This window comes from Tursiops truncatus, chromosome 8, assembly GCF_011762595.2.
Source record: "Tursiops truncatus isolate mTurTru1 chromosome 8, mTurTru1.mat.Y, whole genome shotgun sequence".
NCBI classification, from domain to species: Eukaryota; Metazoa; Chordata; class Mammalia; order Artiodactyla; family Delphinidae; genus Tursiops; species Tursiops truncatus.
Genome location: NC_047041.1, coordinates 70,197,529 through 70,219,170, shown reverse-complemented (window position 1 = coordinate 70,219,170; position 21,642 = coordinate 70,197,529). Strand labels below are relative to the sequence as shown.

Genomic DNA, 21,642 nt, shown 5'->3' with positions numbered 1-21,642 from the left:
GCATTTGCTGCTCGGCCTGGATTCTATATACGAAATAAACAGCCATATGACATAGTTACGAAATGCAGAAAATCAACAAGGCAAGTTGGAGGGGAATATATTTTGTGTGTCTTTCCTGGGCCTCTGAAAATCTCACAATTCTTTTATCTCTGACCTTAACTAGTTAATATGAAGGGGAGAACATGGATGATATTTTAAGGTTCTTCTCCAGGAAGGATTTATATCTTAAACTAGGCAATAATTTAGCCCAAATAAAAATAGTCTGCTGACAAAACTTCAGCTATTGGTGGTGGGCTGCAAAGGAGGGGGTCTTTAGGTGCCTCTGAAGTTACAGTTGTTCACTGATTTGGGCTGCTGTCCACCTCCTGTCCCCTGTCCCTTGACATGGTGCAAACAGGGCAGGCCCTGACCCTGAGTTAAATCCAAGAACAAGCCCCATAATTAAAAGTGCCCACTCTTTCCATTCACGTCTGTTTTTATCACCCCTCTCCTGGCCCCCTCTTTCCTCTCAGTCTGTCCCAGGGTTGGTTCATCATTATCTTTGCACCCCAGCCCTAGACCTAGGAGTCGAGCAAACTTTGGTTGAATTGAATCAAATGAACCAGATGGGGCCTGGGCCCTGGGTAAAGGTCAGCTGTAAATCAGGATGTCATTGCCAGGCCCTTCTATGCTTCAGTGTGTGTGTGTGTGTGTGTGTGTGTGTGTGTGTGTGTGTGCGCGTGTGTGATTGGAGGGGAGCTAGGGAACGTGGGAGGGGAAGTCAGTTAAGAAGGGGCACTCCCACCCACTGGTTCACCAAGGAATTCACAAAGAGAAGATGTCTTCCAAGTGGGAAAAACCCACAGAGGAATGCACACTGAAGGTGAGATGCCTGAAAGAGGGTGACAGACAGTTTCCTGAGATCCTTTCCCTCAACTGCGTGTGTTTGGGAGCCATTCCAAGAGCAGCGCCAGCCTCAGGTCCAACCATTGGTGCCACCATTACTGACACACACTCCAGCCCGTTTGCTCCAGGGCGTCACTGAGAGACGACGCGATTCAGGACGTGGGCCTCCCGCCTCCCCGCGGCCCCGCCCCGCCCCGCCCGTCCCAAGTCCCGCCCCCTTCCTCCCAGGCCCCGCCTATCAGGGTCTCCGCCTCTGCCGGCCCGGGGCAACCGAGCACCGGCGCCCGAAGGAGCTAGTTGTGTAGCAAGCGGTTCTATCTGGCTCAGCCATGGACCGGAAGGTGGCCCGAGAATTCCGTCACAAGGTCAGAGCTGCTAGGGGCCCCTCAAGCGCCCCGGACCCCGGAGTCCGGGGCGGAGTGGGTGGGAAGTGGACACCCTCGGCACCACCCCTTGCTTTCCCAGCAGGGCCTGGAGCTTTGGGTGGGCTGGGACCCCGAGGGTCATTTGGTTGCCAGCAGGGATCCCCAGTAAAATGAGGGAGATGCACTGGGACTTCAGGTATAGGAACCACTAAACTGATCTCCTTAAAGTGTCCTTTCTCTTTCTGCGCTCCAGGTTTGGGATTTCTCTGGGGTTAGGATTCCTTCCAGTCTTGGCCTGAGACAGGATACTTCTCTGAGATAGCCCATAGTGGGCAAACCCCCTCCCTCCCGGCGCTTCCAGCTCTGGGCTGTTGGAACGTGTGGAGAGGGGTTGGGGTAGTGTCTGAGAGGTGAGGACTGGTAGAGAGGGGAAGTGGATGCTTCCTTCTGTCTTTTGACCTCACAATTCCAGTTCGAAGCACTCCAGGCAGCCCCCTCCCCACTTAAGGGCATTTCTGGCGGCCTGAGAAGTAGCTGAGGACCTGGGGCTGGCCAGGGGGCAGTGGGAGGAAGGGAGGAGGCTCAGGCAGTCGGCCAGAGCCTTCGGGCTCTCCCCTGGTGTGTCCCAGTGAGGGGCCTCTTTGGTGGCCCGGGATCCTCAGAGACCATCACGGAAAGCTACTGGATTTCACCCAGGCTTTCCAGAACTGTTTCCAGAGCTGTGCAGGAGTCACTGAAGCCCTGAGGTCAAAGAGGACCATTTGAAGGGACCCAGTGGACCACCCCACCAGGCCTGAGGATGCCTCAGAGCCCAAGGATAAAGGCAGGGGTGTCTGGAGCTACCCACAGGCCCTGCCTGAGGGACGGGTGACAGTACCTTGAGGCCTGCCCAGAGGGGCAGTGTCTTTAGCCCAAGCCAACCCCCTTCCCAGGCCTGAGGGGGCAGAGGTCAGGCAGGCAAGGTCAGGTTGCTTAGCCCCTCTCTCGCCACACAGAGGCCCAGGGGAGCCCAAGGAGCCCGCCTGTGTGGAGGCCACAGGGGCTAAAAGCCAGGGGCTTGGGGCTAGGGGCCGACAGTCAGTTGTCCATTTAAGAAACATGTTTTGAGCACCCACTCCGTGCCAGACCCTGCCTGTGCCCTCAAATTGCTGGTCATGTGGGTGGGAGGCAGACCCTACACTAATAACTACCCACAACTGGGTGCTGAGTGTTGGAATCAAGGTTTGGTGGGGGGACAGAGAGAGCAGCTCATACTGGTGGAATCTTCTGAAAATGAGGCCTTGGGATCCCAAGGGTGAGAGATAACGGGAAGTTCAAGCAGGAGTTTGGGGGCTGGCAGATAGCAAGGGGAGTGTGAGACAGTGTTCACCAGTGCATCCTGTTGCAAAGGGACTTGAGGGGAGAAATTTCAGCCGCTGAGGCCGTTTGGTGAGTGTAGATTTCAGGCAACCCACTGTTGAAAGAGCACAACTGCCCGTCCCCCACCCCAAGATGACTCAGGCTTGAATTTCAGTTTCCTGCCCCTGGGCTGAAAATAATGTCGGGTCCTCTTTTGTCTTCTCCTCATGGGGTACTTTTCTCTGACTCTTTGAGAGAATTATATCTGGAGTCCCTGGTGTCTGACTCAGCCCCTGGGTTAGCCCCTATTCCTCTTCCACAGGCCCCATGGGCTCCAAAGGGCCTCAGGCCTCTGTGTTTCCACTGCCCTGCTCTTCCGCATCACGAAAGTCATTACCTATTAATGCCCCTGTGTGAGCAGGCAGGGCATGCTGGGCAAGGCCGGGGCTGGACTTTGTGCCCTGTTGCTTCGGAGGCAGCAGCAACCTTCCCCTCCCAGGGTGGAGATCATCTAGGAACTGTGGCGAGAAGATGAAGCAGCAGAGGAGAGACCTTGCCTGTTTACTGCTTTCTAAGATGTCCCTTCCTTAGCGTTTCAGAGCAAATTCACCCCTTGGGAATGGTTTGTAACCTAAATAAATTCTTAGTCATTGGAGGTAACATTTTAAAGGTAGTGTGTTGTCATGGAAAGTGCTGTGTGACCTGGAGCAAGTTATTAACCTCTCTGTGCCTCAGTTCTCCAATTTGTTAAATAGGGATAACAATAATATTTAACTAGTGTGTTTATTGTTAGTACCAGATGAGATCTACACATGTGTAGGAAGCTTAAATAGACCCTTTTACTTAGTGAAGCCTCAACAAATGTCCACTGTTGTCTGTTGTCTGAAGTTAGGTAGAACTGGGGTCAAATCTCAATCCTGTCACTCACTGCCAGTGAGACCTTGGGCAAGCAGTCTCGCTGAGCTTTAGTTTCCTTAACTTTGCGTTGAGGTTCATAGTGCTTACCCCACAGGACAGTTAGGATTAAATAGGAATTCAAACACTGGCTTCTCTGGTCATTTGGTAACCATTTGGTAAATGACCACACTGTTCCCAGCTGATACCTGCAGAGCATCCTGTTGGATGAGCCAACAGTCTCCATGCCACTGAGCAGGGACTGTTGGGCTTGTGCAGTTTCCCCAAGGCCACCAGCAGACCAGCAGTACTTGCATGTCCTTCCTGGTCACAGCCTTGGAGTCAGGATACCAAGGTGAGGGGAGGGAGCAACAGAGACTAAGACTTCTACCCGAGAGAACCAGCTTTTCAAAAGAGGGCTGCCCCTGTGCTCACTGCATCCGCATGTTGCAAGAACTTGGTAACTCATTTGCTCAAAAAGTATTTATTGACTGTTCAGCAATCATACATTTATGGGCATCTACACTGTACCCTGCCCAAAGCTAGGAATCTGGCCGAAGAGGTTGGGGGAATAAATAAGAAGGTCAGAAAGAGCCTCTACATTCTAGGGATTTGCTAATCAGTCATTCATGCATGCATGCAATAAATATTGACTGAGCTACTAATATATGCTGGGCAGTACTCTAACCACTGAATAAGAAAACAAAGTCTCTGCCCTCTTAGAGAGCACTTTCTAGTGGGGAAGACAGACAGTTAACAAGTAAACCAAAGTATCATATATGAAAGTATCATATAATGCCAAGTAGTAATGAATGCTATGAAAAAAATAAACTGGGGTGAGGGGATAAAGAGTGACGAGATAGTACTTTTTATAGGATAGTCAGGGAAACCTCTCTGAAGAAGTGATATTTGAGGAAAGACATAAAAGAAATGAGGGAAGGAGCCATGGGGATATATGTAGAAGAGCATTCCAGGAAGAGGGAACAGCAAGTACAAAGGCCCTGAGGCAAGCATTTGCTTGCCTTCTTTAGGAACAGCAAGTAGGATGGTGTTTCCGAGAAGAATTATGGAATGAAGAGTGCTAGGGGGTGGATCAGAGGGGTGGTGGAGTCCTGATAGGCCATACTCAGGATTTGGGGTTTTGTTCTAAGTGAGAGAAGCCAGCTGGGGAGTGACATGACTGAATTACATTTTAAAAGAATTGCTCTGACTGCTGGTAGAGAACAGACTGAGAGGGCCAAGGGTAGAAAAGGGACCCTCACTTAGGAGGCTTCTGAAGTAGCCCAGGGCACAGGGAGGGGAGGGGGGCGTTGGACCAGGTGGAGTAGCCAGACCGAGGATACATGTTCAAGGTAGACATGACAGGCTTTGCTGATGGGATTGGCTGTGGGTGTCGAGAAAAAGGTATCAAGGGTGAGACTATGAGCTGGGAGGAGGAGCAGGTTGGTGGGGTCAGAGCGGGAGGTGGTGGAAACCAAGAGCTCCATTTTGAATGTTTTATGTTTGAGATGCCTTTTAGATCTCCAAGTACAGAGGTGACTAAGAATGCCCTCTTGCACTGTTGGTGGGAATGTAAATTGATACAGCCACTATGGAGAACAGTATGGAGGTTCCTTTAAAAACTAAAAACAGAACTACCATATGACCCAGCAGTCCCACTCCTGGGCATATACCCTGAGAAAACCATAATTCAAAAAGAGTCATGTACCACAATGTTCATTGCAGCACTATTTACAATAGCCAGGACATGGAAGCAACCTAAGTGTCCATCGACAGATGAATGGATAAAGATGAGTGGCACATATACACAATGGAATATTACTCAGCCATAAAAAGAAACGAAATTGAGTTATTTGTAGTGAGGTGGATGGATCTAGAGTCTGTCATACAGAGTGAAGTAAGTCAGAAAGAGAAAAACAAATACCGTATGCTAACACATATATATGGAATCTAAAAAAAAAAAAAAAAAAGATGGTTCTGAAGAACCTAGGGGCAGGACATGAATAAAGACACAGATGTAGAGAATGGACTTGAGGACACAGGGAGGGGGAAGGGTAAGCTGGGACGAAGTGAGAGAGTGGCATGGACATATATACACTGCCAAACGTAAAATAGATAGCTAGTGGGAAGCAGCCACATAGCACAGGGAGATCAGCTCGGTGCTTTGTGACCACCTAGAGGGGTGGGATAGGGAGGGTGGGAGGGAGACGCAAGAGGGAGGAGGTATTGGGATATATGTATATGTATAGCTGATTCACTTTGTTATAAAGCAGAAACTAACACACCATTGTAAAGCAATTATACTCCAATAAAGATGTTTAAAAAAATATATCTATATATATATATTTTTAAAAAAAGAAGGCCAGTAGCTGTAGGAGTGTGAAAATCAGGGGAGAGGTCTGTGCTAGGATAAGCCTCAGTGAATCCCCGGAGAATAGATGGTACTTAAACCCCAGAGACTGATGAGGTCACTTAGGGACACAGTGTAGATGGAAAGAAGACCCAGAACAGAGCCCGGAGCACCCCAATCTGTAAAGGAGAGGACGAGGAGAAGAAACAGCAAGGAAGGCAGGAGAACCAGCAGAAGGAGGGAGTGATTGGCTGTGCCCAGCACTGGGTAGATGCTACCAACTAGGTAGCATGAAACGAGTCTCTTGAAAAGATGAAGGACAATAAAACATGGGTCAGATAAATCCAGTACTATCTGGGATGCACAATGTGAAGGCCTGGGCAGAAGCAGAGCTAGATCCATTCACCCCAGCAACATTTATGGAGGGTCCACTCTCTGCCAGCTGCTGAGAACATGGAATTTGTGTTCATTTATTCTTACTTAGTTTAATTAACAAACACTTAGAACTTGCTACTTTCCAGGCACTGTTCTAAGTATTCAACAACTATTAACTCAATGAATAATTAAAAAAAACAATTTTTAATCTCTCATAGAATGATGAAGTCTTATGAGATACTTTTATCCCCATTTTACAGATGAGGAAACTGAAGCACAGAGATGTGCAGACTCAGATGGGGAAGGGACTTGTGGCCTCACTCCCCACCTTCCCCTAGGCCTGTGTCGGGACCAGATACAGATTAGTGAGAGACAGTCAGGTGAAGAAAGGAAGTCCGACACAGCTTGGTGAGTCCCGTGGCAGAGGTGGGGACAAAGTGCCATCCTGTGCACAGAGAATGACAGGACAGGCTTTGTGGCGGAGCCTGAGGAAAGGCTTGACCGAGGAGAGCTGGTATTTGAGGAGACTTGCGGGTGGAGGAAGAGCTCCAGAGAAGAACTGCTGGTACCACCAGTACTAATAGCTAAGGTTTCACACCAGCCATGGTCGCAGTAGGAAGCAGGTGGCTCATCCGAATGGGAAACTGAAGCGTTTTATGAAGGGACTGCATAAGGGGAAGGGCAGGGATGGCTGAGCTGACAAGGCGTGGTAACACAGCCTGGCAGGAGCAGCAGCTGGAGGCCAGGGGCTCCTGAAGGGGCAACGGAAGGGGGTTCCAGAGCAAGGGAGAGCATGGCTGCGAGAGAGGCGCCCAGTCAGACGCTGCAGCCTCAGCTGGAGGCACCTGCCTCGTGGTGGTCCAGCGTGGAGGGAGCCGGGGAATCAGAACCCCACTCCCTTTCTCCCCAGGCCCTCTCACCACCCCCTGGCTGAACACAGCAGGAAGCAGAGGGCAGGGGGCCCGTGCAAAGCTTCCTGGGACATAAAACTGGGTGGAGGAGGCTGGGTTGTGGGTCTGGAGGCAAAAAGGAAGAGATCCAGCACACGTTTTAGAGCCCTTGAAATTTTGGAGTCCTGGGCACTGTCCTAAGTACTTTATATACATTCATTCATGTAATCCCCACCACAGCCCCAGGAGGGCAAATGTCACCCAGTGGAACAACATGCATTATTTAACTCGCTTCTTGCTCTCTTTCTCCATCTTTGGCCGGGTGCATGCATGGAGTTGAATTTGCATAAGCTGAAGGTTGTGTGCTTCCGCTGTGTGGCTGTTCTGAAAGGCCAGTCCATATGCAGGAAGGCAGGGAGATGAGGCTGGAGAGGGCTCAAGGCCAAAGCCAGAATTTGCCTCCACTGCCCCAGACACGGGGCCTGAACCTTATGAGGGGGGAGATGCACCTCCGCACCACACCATGCAGGCCAATAACACTGAGCCAGCTGAGCATCTGTCAGAGAATGCCCATGCTGGATGGAGGGGACCAGACACAAGTTGGGTGGGAATGGGGGATTGATGTGATAAGGAGACCCCCATACAGTTTTTTGTAGATAGTGGCCTCATTGGGGCTTCTGTGCCCAGCATCAAGGGGGATCCAAGAAAAGGAAAAGCTTTCTAAATCTAGCTATAGAAAGAAGACATGGTCTTGCACACAGTAGGTGCTCAGTAAATGTGTATTGGACAAATGCAAACAAGAAAGTTCTGTCTGGTAAGTGGATATCATGTGGGAGTTAGAAAACAAGCAGGGGTTTTGGAGCCAGCAGGCATCTCATCTCTCCCACTTCTCTGAGCCTCGATTTCCTCATCTGTCTAATGGGGATAATAATATCCATCCACTTAGAGGGTTGTTGGGAGGTTAAAGATAATGCAAGTAAAGTTCTTCAGACATAATGGCCAGTCTGTAAGCAGAGTCTGTACTGAATGAGGGAGCCGGGCAAGAAGGGCCTCGGGCTGGGAGGCCCGTGAGGAGGCTCTGGGCTGGGCACGGTCAGAAAAGACTCTAGAAGAGGGGGCTTGAACTCCCCTTAAATGAAGGCAGGGGTCAGGTGGGAGGAGGGAGGGCAATCCCTCTTGCTTAGGTCTGGGACCTACTCTTTGTGAGCAGCGGGAACTGAGCTGAGAGGAGCCAGATCCAGGAGGCTGTGTACTAAGAAGCCATGGGAAGGTGACTGGACTGGGCGGAGAGGAAGGAAGGAAGGCTCTAGTCTAAGGCTAAAGGAGTTCACTCGTCATTCAGCAGACACGCTGAGCACTGTGCACCCGTGTGCATGGCACGGTGCTGTTGAAGACCTACTTGGTGCCAGGTGGGTTACAGGTACCTGAGCTCAAGGTTTCAGGAGAATGGTACAAAGGGCCCAAGGGCAGGGTTCACTGAAGCTGATCCTTGGACTGGTGCTGGGCAGACCCCCCTGGGGAGTTTGCTTGAACCCAGATTCCAGGAGGAGGGGATACCATATACATTTTTAAAATATTTAAAAAGTGAAATTTGAATTACAGTGGTGAGGTTACTGCATGTTTGGGCTTCTAGAGAAAGTTCCATGCTTCTCAGTTGTCTTTCTCGGTTCCTTTTAAAGCCCAGAGGCTGAGGTGTGACTGTGTGTTTTCACTCGGGTGTGGTCAGAGAACAAAGCAGTGCTGTTATCCCTGAGTCTCTCTGGAGACATTCCCCGGTGGAGAATGGTCAGGGTCACCAGAGTACCACCATTTTGATTTATCACTTACATTTGTACTTAAAGAGCATTCTACAGAAACCGGGTATGTTTTCCCAGATATAATGGTGTGTGGATAATTTTTTAAATGGATGAGTTGAATTTCTGGGGGTCGATGAAACATTCTGAGTGAGGATGGGAAGGTTCCGATATGTTGGGGGAAGGGTCTGTTCAGCTGCAGCCTGAGTCCCACTTGGGGAATGATGGAGATCCCCAAGGAGATGACCCTGGAGGAGCAGGTAAGGGCAGAACTGAAGGCCAGGATGGGAGTGACCTAAGCGGTGAGAGTGGATGGACATCAGGCTAAGGAGCTGAACTTTGTGGGCTGCCTCAGAAGGAGACTGGTAGGACGTGGTTTCTCAGTGGGGCCTCTGGATGCAGTGGTCAGCATTGGAGGGCTGCCCACAAGGACCAGGAACCTGGGACCCCCAGGAATAGGCTTTTTCCACAAAGAGCATCTCCAGGCGTTCTATGCTTGGCCCAGGAGGGCAGAAAATCAGAACCCTAGACTTTAACATTGGAAATTGCCTTTGTCTTCCATTCCCACTCTCCACCCAGTGCCTAAATGCTGTCTACCAGGAACAGTGCCTCACTTCTTACATTTAATGATGCAGCAGGAGGCATTTCTGCAAGGAGGGGTGGGAGAGAGCTTCAGTCTTAAGGCCTCAGTGAATAAGAGATTTCCCTCTCCTCTACTTTGTCTTATGTCACCACCCATGGCTGGAATTGAGCTAGAAGCCCTTTGGTTGGGCTCTCCTCACTGCAATCAGAGCAGATGGGATTTTTATGCTTCCTTAGAGAACAGAACATCTGCGGTTCCAAGAGTCACCCAAAAGATGTTGTGTTTTCTTTCTTGTTATGAACCAAACCCAAAGGGTTTTCTTAATAGTACAGAGGAGAGTGGTGGGGATTAGAGATAAGGGAGATCCTCCTGAGAGCAAAGCATTTGAAATTTTGGCCTAAGGAGGCCCTGGAATTTTTTCCTCTGGAAGGCCTGACTCACCCACTCAGTGGTGCCAGCAGGAAGAGCATAGGCTTTGGAATCAGATAGACCAAGGTTCAAATCTTAGCTCTGTCTCTTATTAGCTGTGGGACCTTGAGTGAGATGGCTTAACCTCTCTGGTCTTCAGTTTCCTCATCTGCAAAATGGTGTGAGAACATCGGCCTTGTAGGGCTGGTGAGATAAACACATGGAATAAAGCCTAGAAAAGCTCCTGGTGCCATCCCATGGTGCAAATATTATTTCCCTTCCCCTTCTGTTCCAGCGATTCCCTTTCTCCCATCTGATTGTGGACGTACCAGGAGGCAGGGGGATGGGCAAATCCATTTGATGCTTATTTATTGACCACTTACTATGCGTTAGTCACAAGAGATTTGGAACACACAGACCTCATCTTTCTCTCATGGGGTTTTCTGTCTGATGAAGGAAACAGAGCAATTCACAAAAAAGCAAGTCTTTCATTACAAATTGTGACTGTTACAGTGAAGGAATTGAAGCATCTCTGGGGTGTGGGGGTGCGTTCTGTTTAGGTAGGTGAGCAGGGAGACCTCCCTGGGGAGGAGGCCAGCCATGCAGGGAAGAGGGGAAGCAGTCCAGGCAGAGAAAGCAGCACATGCGATGGCCCTGAGGCTAGAGCGAGTGTGGCCCGTGGGAAGCACTGAAAGGAGGCCCATGCAACCAGTCAGGAGCTGAAGTTGGGCTTTGATAAGTTAAGGTAAAGAATTTGGATCTGAATTTTGTTTTGAGTACAATGAGAAGCTATTAAGTACTCAAGTGTTATGATCCAACTTATTTAAATATTTCTGGCCCCTGATCCTAGGGAAATTCAGAATTTTTCTCTGCTCAGACTCCTCTTCCACAGCCGCATGTGGGCAGCCCAGGCCTATCTTGACGCTGTTCCCCACCCCTCTCTTGCAGGCCCAGGCAGAGCAGGGAGAGAGAGTCCAGGCTGGCCCCTCGTAGAGATGAGCTTTTGGAGGTACCCACTTCTGCGGTGTGTGTAAAAGCCCGGGCTACCACCTAAGGTTCGGTACCACCCACTGTAGCTGATGCTTCTGTCCCCCATCTCTGGCTGGCTGGGAGCCCCTGGCCTGGAGGAGAGGGGCAGTGAAGTAGGAGAAAGCAGCAGTACCCTTCTTGGAGCAGGGGGGTTATAAACTTCTGTAGCTGCTGAAGCCCAACTGTGAGTCAGTGTGTGCAGGGCAAGCCTCCTAGGTTATTCTCATCTTTAATGAAATGCTCAGCCTAATTCCAGAGGGACGGGGGTACAGCTAGGTGGAGACAAGAAATCTGTATTCTGTACCCCTCCTGTTCAGTCCAGAAATCCCAAAGGCTGGGTCCAGTACGTCCTCTCTGTGTTGGGACAGACAGATTTCCCCCAACCTTCCAGAGTCCTTAAGATGCCCGTAGAAAAAGGCAAAGATGCCCTGGCCCTCCTCTGAGGACCAATCAGGTGGGAGCTTCCAGCTTCCAGCAGCAGCTTCTCCCTCTGTGGGCTGAGGCCCTGGACCATGCTGTTGGGCCTGGAGGCTGGAGGAGGGAGGGACCCAAGGACCCCTCGAGCCTCCACCCTGCCCTCTTACTCAGTCCTGGGCTGAAGAGAGAGCTAAGGATATAGTGCACAGAGATTCACACTGAGCTGTCCCAGGGAGTGGAATCTGGGGCTCCTGGCCCACCAGCTCCCCTGGGACTGAGGTGCTAATGAAACAGCTCTTGACCCTGACCTTGGACTCCCAGCCATTGACGTCAGTGAAGTTGAAATAATGTAACCCGATTCTCCCCTTGGGGTGGCGGGGGAGGCATACAGGGGCATGGGAAGGGGAAGGACTGACCAGAAGTCAGGGCCGACCCAGCTTAGGCCAGGACTGGACAAGGAAGAATCCAGTGGTAGGGCGCTCCCGGCCGGTGGGATGTGCTCTATGAGCGAGTGGCCTAAATCCTTTCTGAAAGCAGCTATCTGGCACTACAGCCACCATCAGGTAAGACAGTGGGCTTCTTCCAGAGCGGGGAGCTGACATTGGTGTTGCCACACTGGACACAGGTGACATAGCCATGGAGGTGATCGGCAGCATGGCTGCCATGGGGGTGCATTGCTGTCACATGGGGGTTCACGTGTATGATATGCGTGTGCATCCCTGTGTGCACACGCATCACTCCACCTGGGGACGAGGCTCAGCCTGACCACATCGGATGCTTAGAGGTACTCCTGGGGCCACGTCGGGGTGGTCTGCACAGTCTGATGTGTTGGAGTCAGGGGGCCACCCTGGCTCTGGCTTCCTTCCTCTTCTCACAACCCTGAGGAGATGTGGAGGAGGTCCCCCAGCAGGGGCCTCCCCTTCCCTGGGATCTGCTATCGGGGTGCTGGGCCTGGAGTTGTAATTCTGCCTTTGGGTTTTCCAGGTGGATTTTCTGATTGAAAATGATGCAGAAAAGGACTATCTCTACGATGTGTTGCGGATGTACCACCAGTAAGTGTACTGGGTCCAGCTCCTGTGGGCCACCCCGGGGACCTCTGTCTTCAGGGAAACCTGGGATGGATTGTTCTGAGACAGGAGGACCTCCCCCTCTTATCCTGGGGGGCTCAGGGAGGCTGATGCTCGGTGTTCCTGGGAATCAAATAGACACGCCACTCACTTGTCTCAGCAAATATTTACACAAATACACTGTGTATGGCTCTGTGCTAGCAGATAGGGGTACACGTATAAGCAAGACAGACTGGTTGCTGCCACCTAGTTGCTTACAGTCTGATGGGGGAGGCTGTCAGGTAGCCAGATAGGTTCAACAGAGTGTGGTTGCTAGGATAGGACAGGAAATGCCAGCTGGTCCCAGTGCCGGCATCAGATGCCTGTTATCGCTCACCCGCTTTTTGATTCATTCAGCAACATTTATAAGCTCCTGCCACTGGCCGGGCACCATGCAGAATGTGGAAATGAATATCTACTTCCTTTCCTCAACTAACTTGTGGCTTAGTTGGGGGAGATGGACAGACACTAGCAACACAAGGAACTGTAATACAAGTTCCAGTGAAATAACTGCTGAGTAGAGGAAAGCAGGAAAGCAGGAATGTACAGAAAGGAGTTCTCAGTTCTAACTGTGGAGGGAGGATCAAGAAGGCTTGAGCTAGGTTTTTGAAGGGTAAGAAGGATTTTGCTGGGTGGAAATATCAGGGAAGGACATTCCAGGGTGAGAGATCAACATAAGCAACGGTTCAGAGATGTGAAAGCACAGGTTGTGACAGAGACCATAACAGCCACCAGCCTGGGCAGTTCCACAGAAACAGGTCATGGAGGCCCTGAGCCTACCAAGAAGGATGGACTGTGTCCTCTGGGCAGTGGGGAGCCATCGAAGGGTTTTGAGAAGGGGAGCAATTTACATTTTAAAAAAAGATGGGCTGAGAGTGAGCCAGTCAGCTGGCAGCTGGAGAGGTGCTGGCCCCAGACGTTGAGGGTCTGAACGGTCTGAGGTGGAAGCTTGTGAGAGATAGTATGAGGCTGCAGCTCAGAGCAGGAAACAAGGGGATGAGAGGGCTCACCGCCATCTCACAGAGGTTTCCTGTCTGGAAGGATGCTGGGCTTCAGAAGTAGCAGAGCTGACTTTGAATCCTGGCTTGATTTCATCCGCAGGATGAGTGAACAACCCCTACTTCGATGGTTTCCTTGAGATACTTACATGGGAGAACGGACTCTTCTGAGGCATCCGACCCATCGATAGGGGCTCTGGGCATTTCAGGAGAGTTCTCCTCAATCCAAGGCCTGGGCCCAGTGGGTGGGGACCCAGCCCAGGACTGCTTCCTCTGGGAATCCTGGGGTCTCAGAGGTCATGGCTAAGGGGGAGGCTTCAGGGTCCCTGTGTCTCTGCAGAACCATGGACGTGGCCGTGCTTGTGGGAGACCTGAAGCTGGTCATCAACGAGCCCAGCCGCCTGCCCCTGTTTGACGCCATCCGGCCTCTGATCCCGCTGAAGCACCAGGTGGAGTACGACCAGCTAACCCCCCGGCGCTCCAGGTGCGGAGGGAGCCGCAGGCCGGAGGCGGGGCGGGGGAGAGGTCACCCTGGGATGGACAGGGTCGCTCACGAGTGGATGGGGCAGCACTGGCCATCAGGCCAGAGCTGGGCCGTCACCAGTCCCTCCTCCCTTGGCAGGAAGCTGAAGGAGGTGCGTCTGGACCGGCTGCACCCCGAAGGCCTCGGCCTCAGCGTGCGTGGTGGCCTCGAGTTTGGCTGCGGGCTCTTCATCTCCCACCTCATCAAAGGTGGCCAGGCAGACAGCGTCGGGCTCCAGGTGAGCGAGCAGAGCTCGGGGGATGTGGGGACCAAGCCCTCAGGCTTCCTGCCTCCGCCTCATTCACTCACTAGGCTGTGTGGTGTAACGTGGTCACCTCGCCCTTCTGAGCCTTTGGGAGAGGGAAAGGGTGACGTATCCTGGCAGAGTGTCCTTGGGCCTCTACAAGTGTGGCTGCAGGCACTTGCCTGTTTTCTTTTTTCTTCTTTCAGTTTTTATTGGCGTAGAGTTGATTTACAGTGTTGTCTTAGCTTCAGGTGTACAGCAAAGTGAATCAGTTACACATATACATATATCCACTCTTTTTTAGATTCTTTTCCCATATAGGCCATTATAGAGTATTGGGTAGAGTTCCCTGTGCTGTACAGTATGTCCTTATCTATTTTGTGTATAGTAGTGTGTTGCCTGTTTTCTTGAGTGGAGCTGAGAACCTGGCTCCCAGCTGTTGCTGCCCCTGCTGCACTGCACCCCACCTCCCTTATGTCTGAAGGCAGAGCATAATTATGTCCTGACACCTGAAGTTCTGGACACATAGCCTTCTCCCTGGAAGGGAAAAGGAAATACTGGCATAGTGCAGTGCTTCAGAGCATAGACTCTGGAGCTGGAATGTCCTGGCTTTGCTATTCATTAGCTGTGTGACTTTGATGAAATTACTTAACCCCCTGCCTCAGTTTCCTCATCTGTAAAATGGGATGATGATACTAGTACTTACCTCATCAGGTTGTTAGGCCGGAATAAATGAATTCATATTACAAAGTACTTGTATCAGTATCTGGCACATAAATGCTGTGTGTTAGTTTGCAGAAAACAACGTGCATTTTACACTCCCAGAATATATATGATTTGTTTGTGTTTGCTTAAGGAAACACACACACACACACACACACACACACACACACACACACACACACAATGCAAAGCAGTTACTTGTTGGAGGGGGAGCTGGAGTGGATGGGGGATAAGGTGAGATGGAGTCTTTTAAGGCTACGTCTTTTAATATTATTTGGCTGATTTGAATCATATGAATGTACTATTTTTTTCTAAATTCTTTTTATTGAAGTATAGTTGATTGATGTGTTAATTACTGCTGTACAGCAAAGTGACTCAGTCATAAACATATATACATTCTTTTCCATATTCTTTTCCATTATGGTTTATCACCGGATATTGAATATAGTTCCCTGTGCTGTACCATAGAACCTTGTTGTTTATCCATTCTAGATATACCAGTTAACGCTGTGTGTTTGTTAAGCAAGCAGAGAGGGAGATTTAATAAACACCTATAATGTGCCAGGTAACATGTTGACAGCCAGTTCTCACTGTATGCTTGGGCTTTCTCATCCCCATTTTACAGAGTTGATAGAAGATCAGGGACTTGACTAGAGTCACACAGCCAGTAAGTGGCAAAACCAGGATTTGAACCTGGGTCTCCTGACTGCCAAGTCCAGGGATCTCTCTTCAGCACCCCAGGGGCCCCTCCCTTGGGGTCGCCACGCCTCAGTGTCTGGGCAGAGATGGGCAGACCTCCAGGTCTCGCTCCTGCCAGAGCCCAGCGCTGTGTTTTTATATGTCCAGACAGAAGAGGCCCTCCCACCCCCGTCCAGGGCTTCCAGCATGTTTGTTACCAGCATCCCAATCTGGGCTGCCAAGCCAGGGGCTTCAGGGGCCCTGACGGCTAATGGTACAAGACACCGTGGAGTGGGAGGTGGAAACTGGGAGCTGACAGACATCGCTTTGTTCTAAATCCCTGTCTCACGGCTCACTGGTAGCGTCTGAAATTTCAGCCCCTTCATTATTCCTCTCCTGTGCCACACATTTTCCAGCCCAGAAACACAGCCAGAGAAAAAACATAATGAGCTCTTCTCTTGGCGTCAGCTGAGCCCTCTTTTTTTTCCAGGGTGAGGTCTCCTCCTAGGACAAGCACTTCTCAACGATTCCTCCATGATTGGGGGCCTCAGGGCGTTTTAATGAAACGTAGACTTTTACCTTCCTGCCTGTTTCTCAGGCTTATGAATTATCAACCCTTTCTCGGGTTAACGGGCTCATCTCTCCTTTGTGCCGCTGTCCCTCAGATCGTCATTTCACTGTTGCCCTTGCACAAAGGGCCTTTTGCAGGGCTCCACGCGGGAGCGAGAGGGAGAGGAAAGTCAATCCTGCAAGCTGAGCCGGGGGTTGTGTGGGAATCGTTCCACTGGGGTCCCGGGCAGGTTCCCTTTTGGAACAACACAGGGAGCTTCACTCAGAGCAGCTTGGGGAAAACATCTGCATCCATTCACCTGTCTGGGTGGGGTTCATGTTTCTGGGGAGATCGCATGTCTGAGGGCGGGGGAGGGGCGCGTTCAGATACAGCCTGGCTCAACTGAAGGTCCCGTTGATTTGACCTGTGAGGCTGGGCCCCGAGTGGGGGCCTTGGACCCAGCCCTGGGACTCCTCCATCTCTGCACTTGTCCCCCTACTGGAGTTATTTTAGATTTTTGTCCAAGTGTATCCTGTCTGAACTTACGTCCTCTGCCCTGCACAACTTGCTGTATAGTCCAAGGCTAGAGAATAATTCTGTGTGCCTTGGTTGTCCCAGCTGGAAAATGGACAGAGTTATCCCTGCCTTTCCTATGGGACTTGAGGGCTCTGTCAGGTGGCAAGGATCCAGAGAGGACAGGACACAGGGAACTGCAGCCAAGCTTGGCCAGAGTCCCTTCTTTTCTGCTTCCAGACACCCAAGAGACAACACTTGTCTGTCAGGGAGCCCTGATGTCAAATCTCAGCAGCACTGTTCACTAGCTGGGTGACCTTGAGCAAGTCACCTCACCTCTCTGAGCCTCAGTTTCCTCATCTGATTAACAGACATGCAGAGTTGTTGTGAAGAACTGCTGCAAGGAGGCCATCCAGCCATCCTCCTTCCATGAGAAGGCCCCAGAAACCTAGAGGGGTCCTTAGTGACCGCCCTCCCCGCCCCTGTGGCGCCTCTTTGAGCCCCTTGCCAGACCACTGAGAAGATGGGGGTCTGGGTCCAGGTGTGGAAGGGAAGTGTTCGGGTGACAATAGGGAGAAGGTGACTCTGGGGGTTGTTGTAAAGGGTAGGTGTTGGCCTGGAGGACCCCTCAGAGGCTATGTGCCCGCCCAGCCCCCAGACCTCACTGAGAGTCAAGCTGCGTCCCCTACACTTACTAACAAGTCTCTAAAGGGTCAGCATGTGTGGTGTGAGGTAGGCCGCCAGCTGACCTTGCCCTGGCCTCAGGCTGGAGAGGGTCGGGTCGTCCACGATCCAGTCCCTGCTCTGTAGCTAATGACTGTGACTGTGGACAAAACATCACCTCCTGGGCCTCAGTTTCAACTGATGTCTGAGGATCCTTCCAGCCCCGTAGTTATTAAATGGGGAGGTTCAGGACTGATCCCCAGGGCCAAGGTGCTCAGAGGACAAAGGCCAGGGAAGAGCTGCTTGAATCTTGTTGGAGGGTCGCCCTTCGCATGAATTCCAGAACCTGATGGTGCCCCAGTGGGTGGAAGGGACAGAGTGAGGGTACAGAATCCTGACTTCTCCTCCCAGCTCTGCTACCCGCTCTCTGTGCCCCTCGCCCCCATCTTGGTTCCCCCATCTGTAAAATGGGCAGAAAGACTCCTGGAGAGCAGGCCAGGAGTATCTGGCCATGAGCCTGCCCAGCTGCCCGATGCTTCCTCACCCCGGTGCGTCTTCTCTCTGCCTGTGGTTAAGGTAGGGGACGAGATCGTCCGGATCAATGGGTATTCCATCGCCTCCTGCACCCATGAGGAAGTCATCAACCTCATCCGCACCAAGAAGACTGTGTCCATCAAAGTGAGACGTGAGTGAGGCCAGAGCACGGGGGTGCTGACGGTGGGGCAGGGTGGGGCACCTGGTGGTACCCAGCTCCGAGGGGAGGAAGGGAGGGCAGAGGAGCCATCCTAACCCCCATGCCTTTCTCCCACAGACATCGGCCTGATCCCTGTGAAGAGGTGAGCAGGACCCTCCTCTGCAGGCAGACTCCTCCCTATGGGCTCAGGGTCCTGGATCAGCCTGGGGTCTGGCCAGCACTGCCCCTGGGCCAGTGATGGTGCAGGCTTCAGATGGGGAAGATTTGGATTTGGGGCCTGGTGCCTCAAACATCTCTCCCTAATGACCCGCCTTCTACTCTCCCCTGCCATCAGCTCTCCCGATGAGCCCCTCAAATGGCAGTATGTGGATCAGTTTGTGTCGGAATCTGGGGTAAGGGTCAGGACCGCCGGTGGTGGGGGCTGGATGGGGTAGCTGGTCCTGAAGGAAGGCCTTCTCTAGGGATGTGTCCTCAGGGGCTTCATATAGGCCCCCAGCACATCCAGAATGCCCCTGTGGGTGGTGGCCCAGCTGGTATAGACGCACACTCCCAGGGACAAAACGGCAGTCGGGCTCACGTGGGGATAGCATCGCTCGCCCCGAAGGCCTTATGAGCACAAGAGGCGCCTTGCACAATGCGGACACCCGGTGACCTTATCGTCTCCCTCCCTCAGGGTGGGCAGACCAGCCTGGGCTCCCCCAGCAGTCAGGAAAACAAGGAGAAGAAGGTCTTCATCAGCCTGGTGGGCTCCCGGGGCCTTGGCTGCAGGTGGGTGGCAGGTACGCCCTGGGGCTCACTCATGGCCAGCAGACCCCAATAGGTCCCTCACACCACTCCCCTTTCTCACTGCTGCTTCTGAGGAGACTTTTGTCCACTAGTGATGACACTTCTTGGTGCTTGTTTTCCCCTCTGAGCTTCACAACAGCCCTGTAGGGCCAGAGGGACAGCTCTAAGAGGCCCATTTTACAGAGGAGGAAACTGAGGCCCAAAGGCAGAGCCATGTTCCTTTGGTGGGCCCTCAAGTCATGCAAAAGGAACCTGTCAAGCTGATCATCTCTGTCACAGTTCCCTTCTCACTTATTACCTTGTGGCTTCCTTAGGAGGCAGCCAGGGAGTTGCAAACAGGCATTGAGTCTCATGGGGCATTCTTGTTAAGCACACGGGTACTGCAGTTAGAGATCTAGGCCCTGCTGTGCCACCTATGAGCTCTAGAACCTTGGACTAGTTACTTAACCACCCTGACCCTCAGTTTCTTTTATTTATTTATTTGTTTGTTTGTTTGTTTTGGTTGCATCAGGTCTTAGTTGCGGCAGGTGGGCTCCTTAGTTGCAGCTCGCCAGCTCCTTAGTTGCGGCACGTGGACTCCTTAGTTGTGGCATGCGAATTCTTAGTTGCGGCATGCATGTGGGATCTAGTTCCCTGACCAGGGATCAAATCCGGGCTCCCTGCATTGGGAGCACAGAGTCTTAACCACTGTGCCACCAGGGAAGTCCCCTCAGTTTCTTTCTCTATAAATCAGCAGTAATAGTCCCCATATCACAAGGCTGTTGTGAGGAAGAGTGAGATGACAGAATGAAGTACCAAGCTTAGTGCCTGGCAGGTAGTAAGCAGTTCATAAATATTAGCTATTATTATTTGTCTTTTTTTTTTTGACCGCACCACGAGGCTTGTGCGATCCTAGTTCCCCGACCAGAGATTGAATCTGGGCCTTCGGCAGCGAAAGCGCAGAGTCCTAACCACTGGACCACCAGAGAATTCCCTAAGTTATTCTTCTTATTTCCATTCCATTACATTTCTGACAAGCATAAGTGATTAAAAAAAAAAAAAAAGTCCCTCCTTTCTAAGAAATTATAGCTTAATATAGAAGCCAACCACATAAATAGTTCCAGTATTGAGGGACTCTGTCACGGAGCTGCATTCTGGGTCAGGCGTGGCAAATAAGTTTTCCATCCTGTGCTCTCTCTAGTCAGTTAGTGGTGGCTGCCCTGGAGTACTATTTTGAAAAGAACTTTAATGCTGTATCTAGGCGTAGGTGGAAAAGAGTGTGGCGATTGATTAGTGATATCTGCCACAGATCTGGGAGGGGAGATTAACAAACAGTACAAGTGCCATCCTTGCTGTAGGTGTTTTAGGAGCACGGGGAAGGGAGCAACCAGCTTAGTCAGGGGATAGAATAAGGAGATTGGTTAAAACCTTGGAGAGGAGATAACATTTGAGTGTTGAGGAATGCATAGGAAAATGCTAGAAAGAGAGAAGAAACAGCATATGCAATAGGTTGGATGAGAGGTTGGGTAGGGGGAATTAGACGTAGCTTTCTGTTGGTAGTTGCCACAGGGAAATGAGGCTGGACAGGTAGACAGAGGCTGAACAGGTAGATGACAGAGGGCTTGGGTACTGAGCTCATGCGTGACCTGGACACACAGGCATGGGGGCCGGTCATTGCAAATGAGCAAGCACTGAGGAGCAGAGGCTCACCTCATCTCCCGAATCTCCCACAGCATTTCCAGCGGCCCCATCCAGAAACCTGGCATCTTCATCAGCCACGTGAAGCCTGGCTCCCTGTCTGCTGAGGTGGGGCTGGAGGTGAGTGACCCTGGGCCTGCCCCAGTGGGGCCCCTGTGGGGTGCAGGGTCAGACTGTGATCGCACAGGGATGGAGCACGTGCTTTCCCACACAGCCCTCTCTCAACACTCACTGGCTGATGATTCCTACTAACCCCCAAAGGGAAGGCTTCACAGAGCGGGTGACATTTGAGCCTTTCTCCAGCCCTTCTCCAGCTCTGAGAGCCTTTGGTCCTGAGCTTGGGATGTAGTAATAATAATCAGAATTGACATTCATTGAGCGTTAACTGGATTGGACATTGTTCTAAGCCCTTTAAAATGTATAAGAACTCTGAAAATTAGGTACTATCGTTAGCCTCATTTTACAGATGAGGAAACTGAGAGCCAGAGAAAGATCTTTCCAAGATCATGTACGTAGTATGGCAGGGCTGGGATTCAAACCTAGGTGGTCTGATTCCAGAGCTAGATAGAACTCTTAACCTCTTCTTTGGACAAGTTATTTCCTCTTTCTCTGCTTCAGTTTCCTATCCTGTAAAATGGGGGTACTAGCCTTCCTTCTGGGGTCATTGTGTAGATTAAATGTATTAATACATGTGCTTAGAACTGTGTCTGGTACCTACTGAGGGATCGATTAACGTTAGCTATTATACTAATTATTATTATGACTCCACACAGAATCTACTATATGAGAAGCTTAAAGGCTCGTAAGTCTACAAACTGAGTTTTTAAAGCAAATGTCGTAAATTCAGCCAAAGTAATGAACTTATAAAGGTGTAATATTTGACAACTGATGAAAGAGATATGGGGTGGAGGAGCCCTGGGAGGACCCTATTGGAACTCTGCTCTTTCGGAAGAGTTGAGGTACAGCTACTTGAAGACCCAACGTCTGATGCTGACCTCCAGGGGGAGCTCTTCCAACAGACTGAGTGTACAGATAATACAAACATGCTGATCCCTCTCCGTTTCTCCACCAGCCAGGGGACCAGATTGTCGAAGTCAATGGCATCGACTTCTCCAACCTGGACCACAAGGAGGTGAGATGTGGGTTTTTCACCTTCTGGC

At 51.2% G+C, this 21,642-nt stretch overlaps 1 protein-coding gene across 3 annotated transcripts in view; it reads left to right on the top strand.

Annotated features, from left to right (window-relative positions):
• Positions 1 to 1,126: 1,126 nt before the first annotated feature.
• The window catches only part of LOC101318370 (harmonin), a 52,507-nt gene continuing 31,991 nt past the window's right edge, over positions 1,127 to 21,642 (top strand). For 2 of the 3 annotated variants that reach the window (XM_033862602.2, XM_073808651.1), the window contains exons 1-10: positions 1,127 to 1,250; positions 12,312 to 12,379; positions 13,772 to 13,915; positions 14,054 to 14,192; positions 17,902 to 18,010; positions 18,137 to 18,161; positions 18,354 to 18,411; positions 18,693 to 18,787; positions 20,518 to 20,602; positions 21,555 to 21,614. In XM_033862602.2, the coding sequence (XP_033718493.1) occupies positions 1,215 to 1,250; positions 12,312 to 12,379; positions 13,772 to 13,915; positions 14,054 to 14,192; positions 17,902 to 18,010; positions 18,137 to 18,161; positions 18,354 to 18,411; positions 18,693 to 18,787; positions 20,518 to 20,602; positions 21,555 to 21,614 (819 nt within the window). In that variant the 5' untranslated portion in view covers positions 1,127 to 1,214. Of the gene's footprint in view, positions 1,251 to 12,311; positions 12,380 to 13,534; positions 13,916 to 14,053; positions 14,193 to 17,901; positions 18,011 to 18,136; positions 18,162 to 18,353; positions 18,412 to 18,692; positions 18,788 to 20,517; positions 20,603 to 21,554; positions 21,615 to 21,642 lie in introns of all 3 variants that reach the window. The other variant, XM_073808652.1, reaches the window with a different exon arrangement.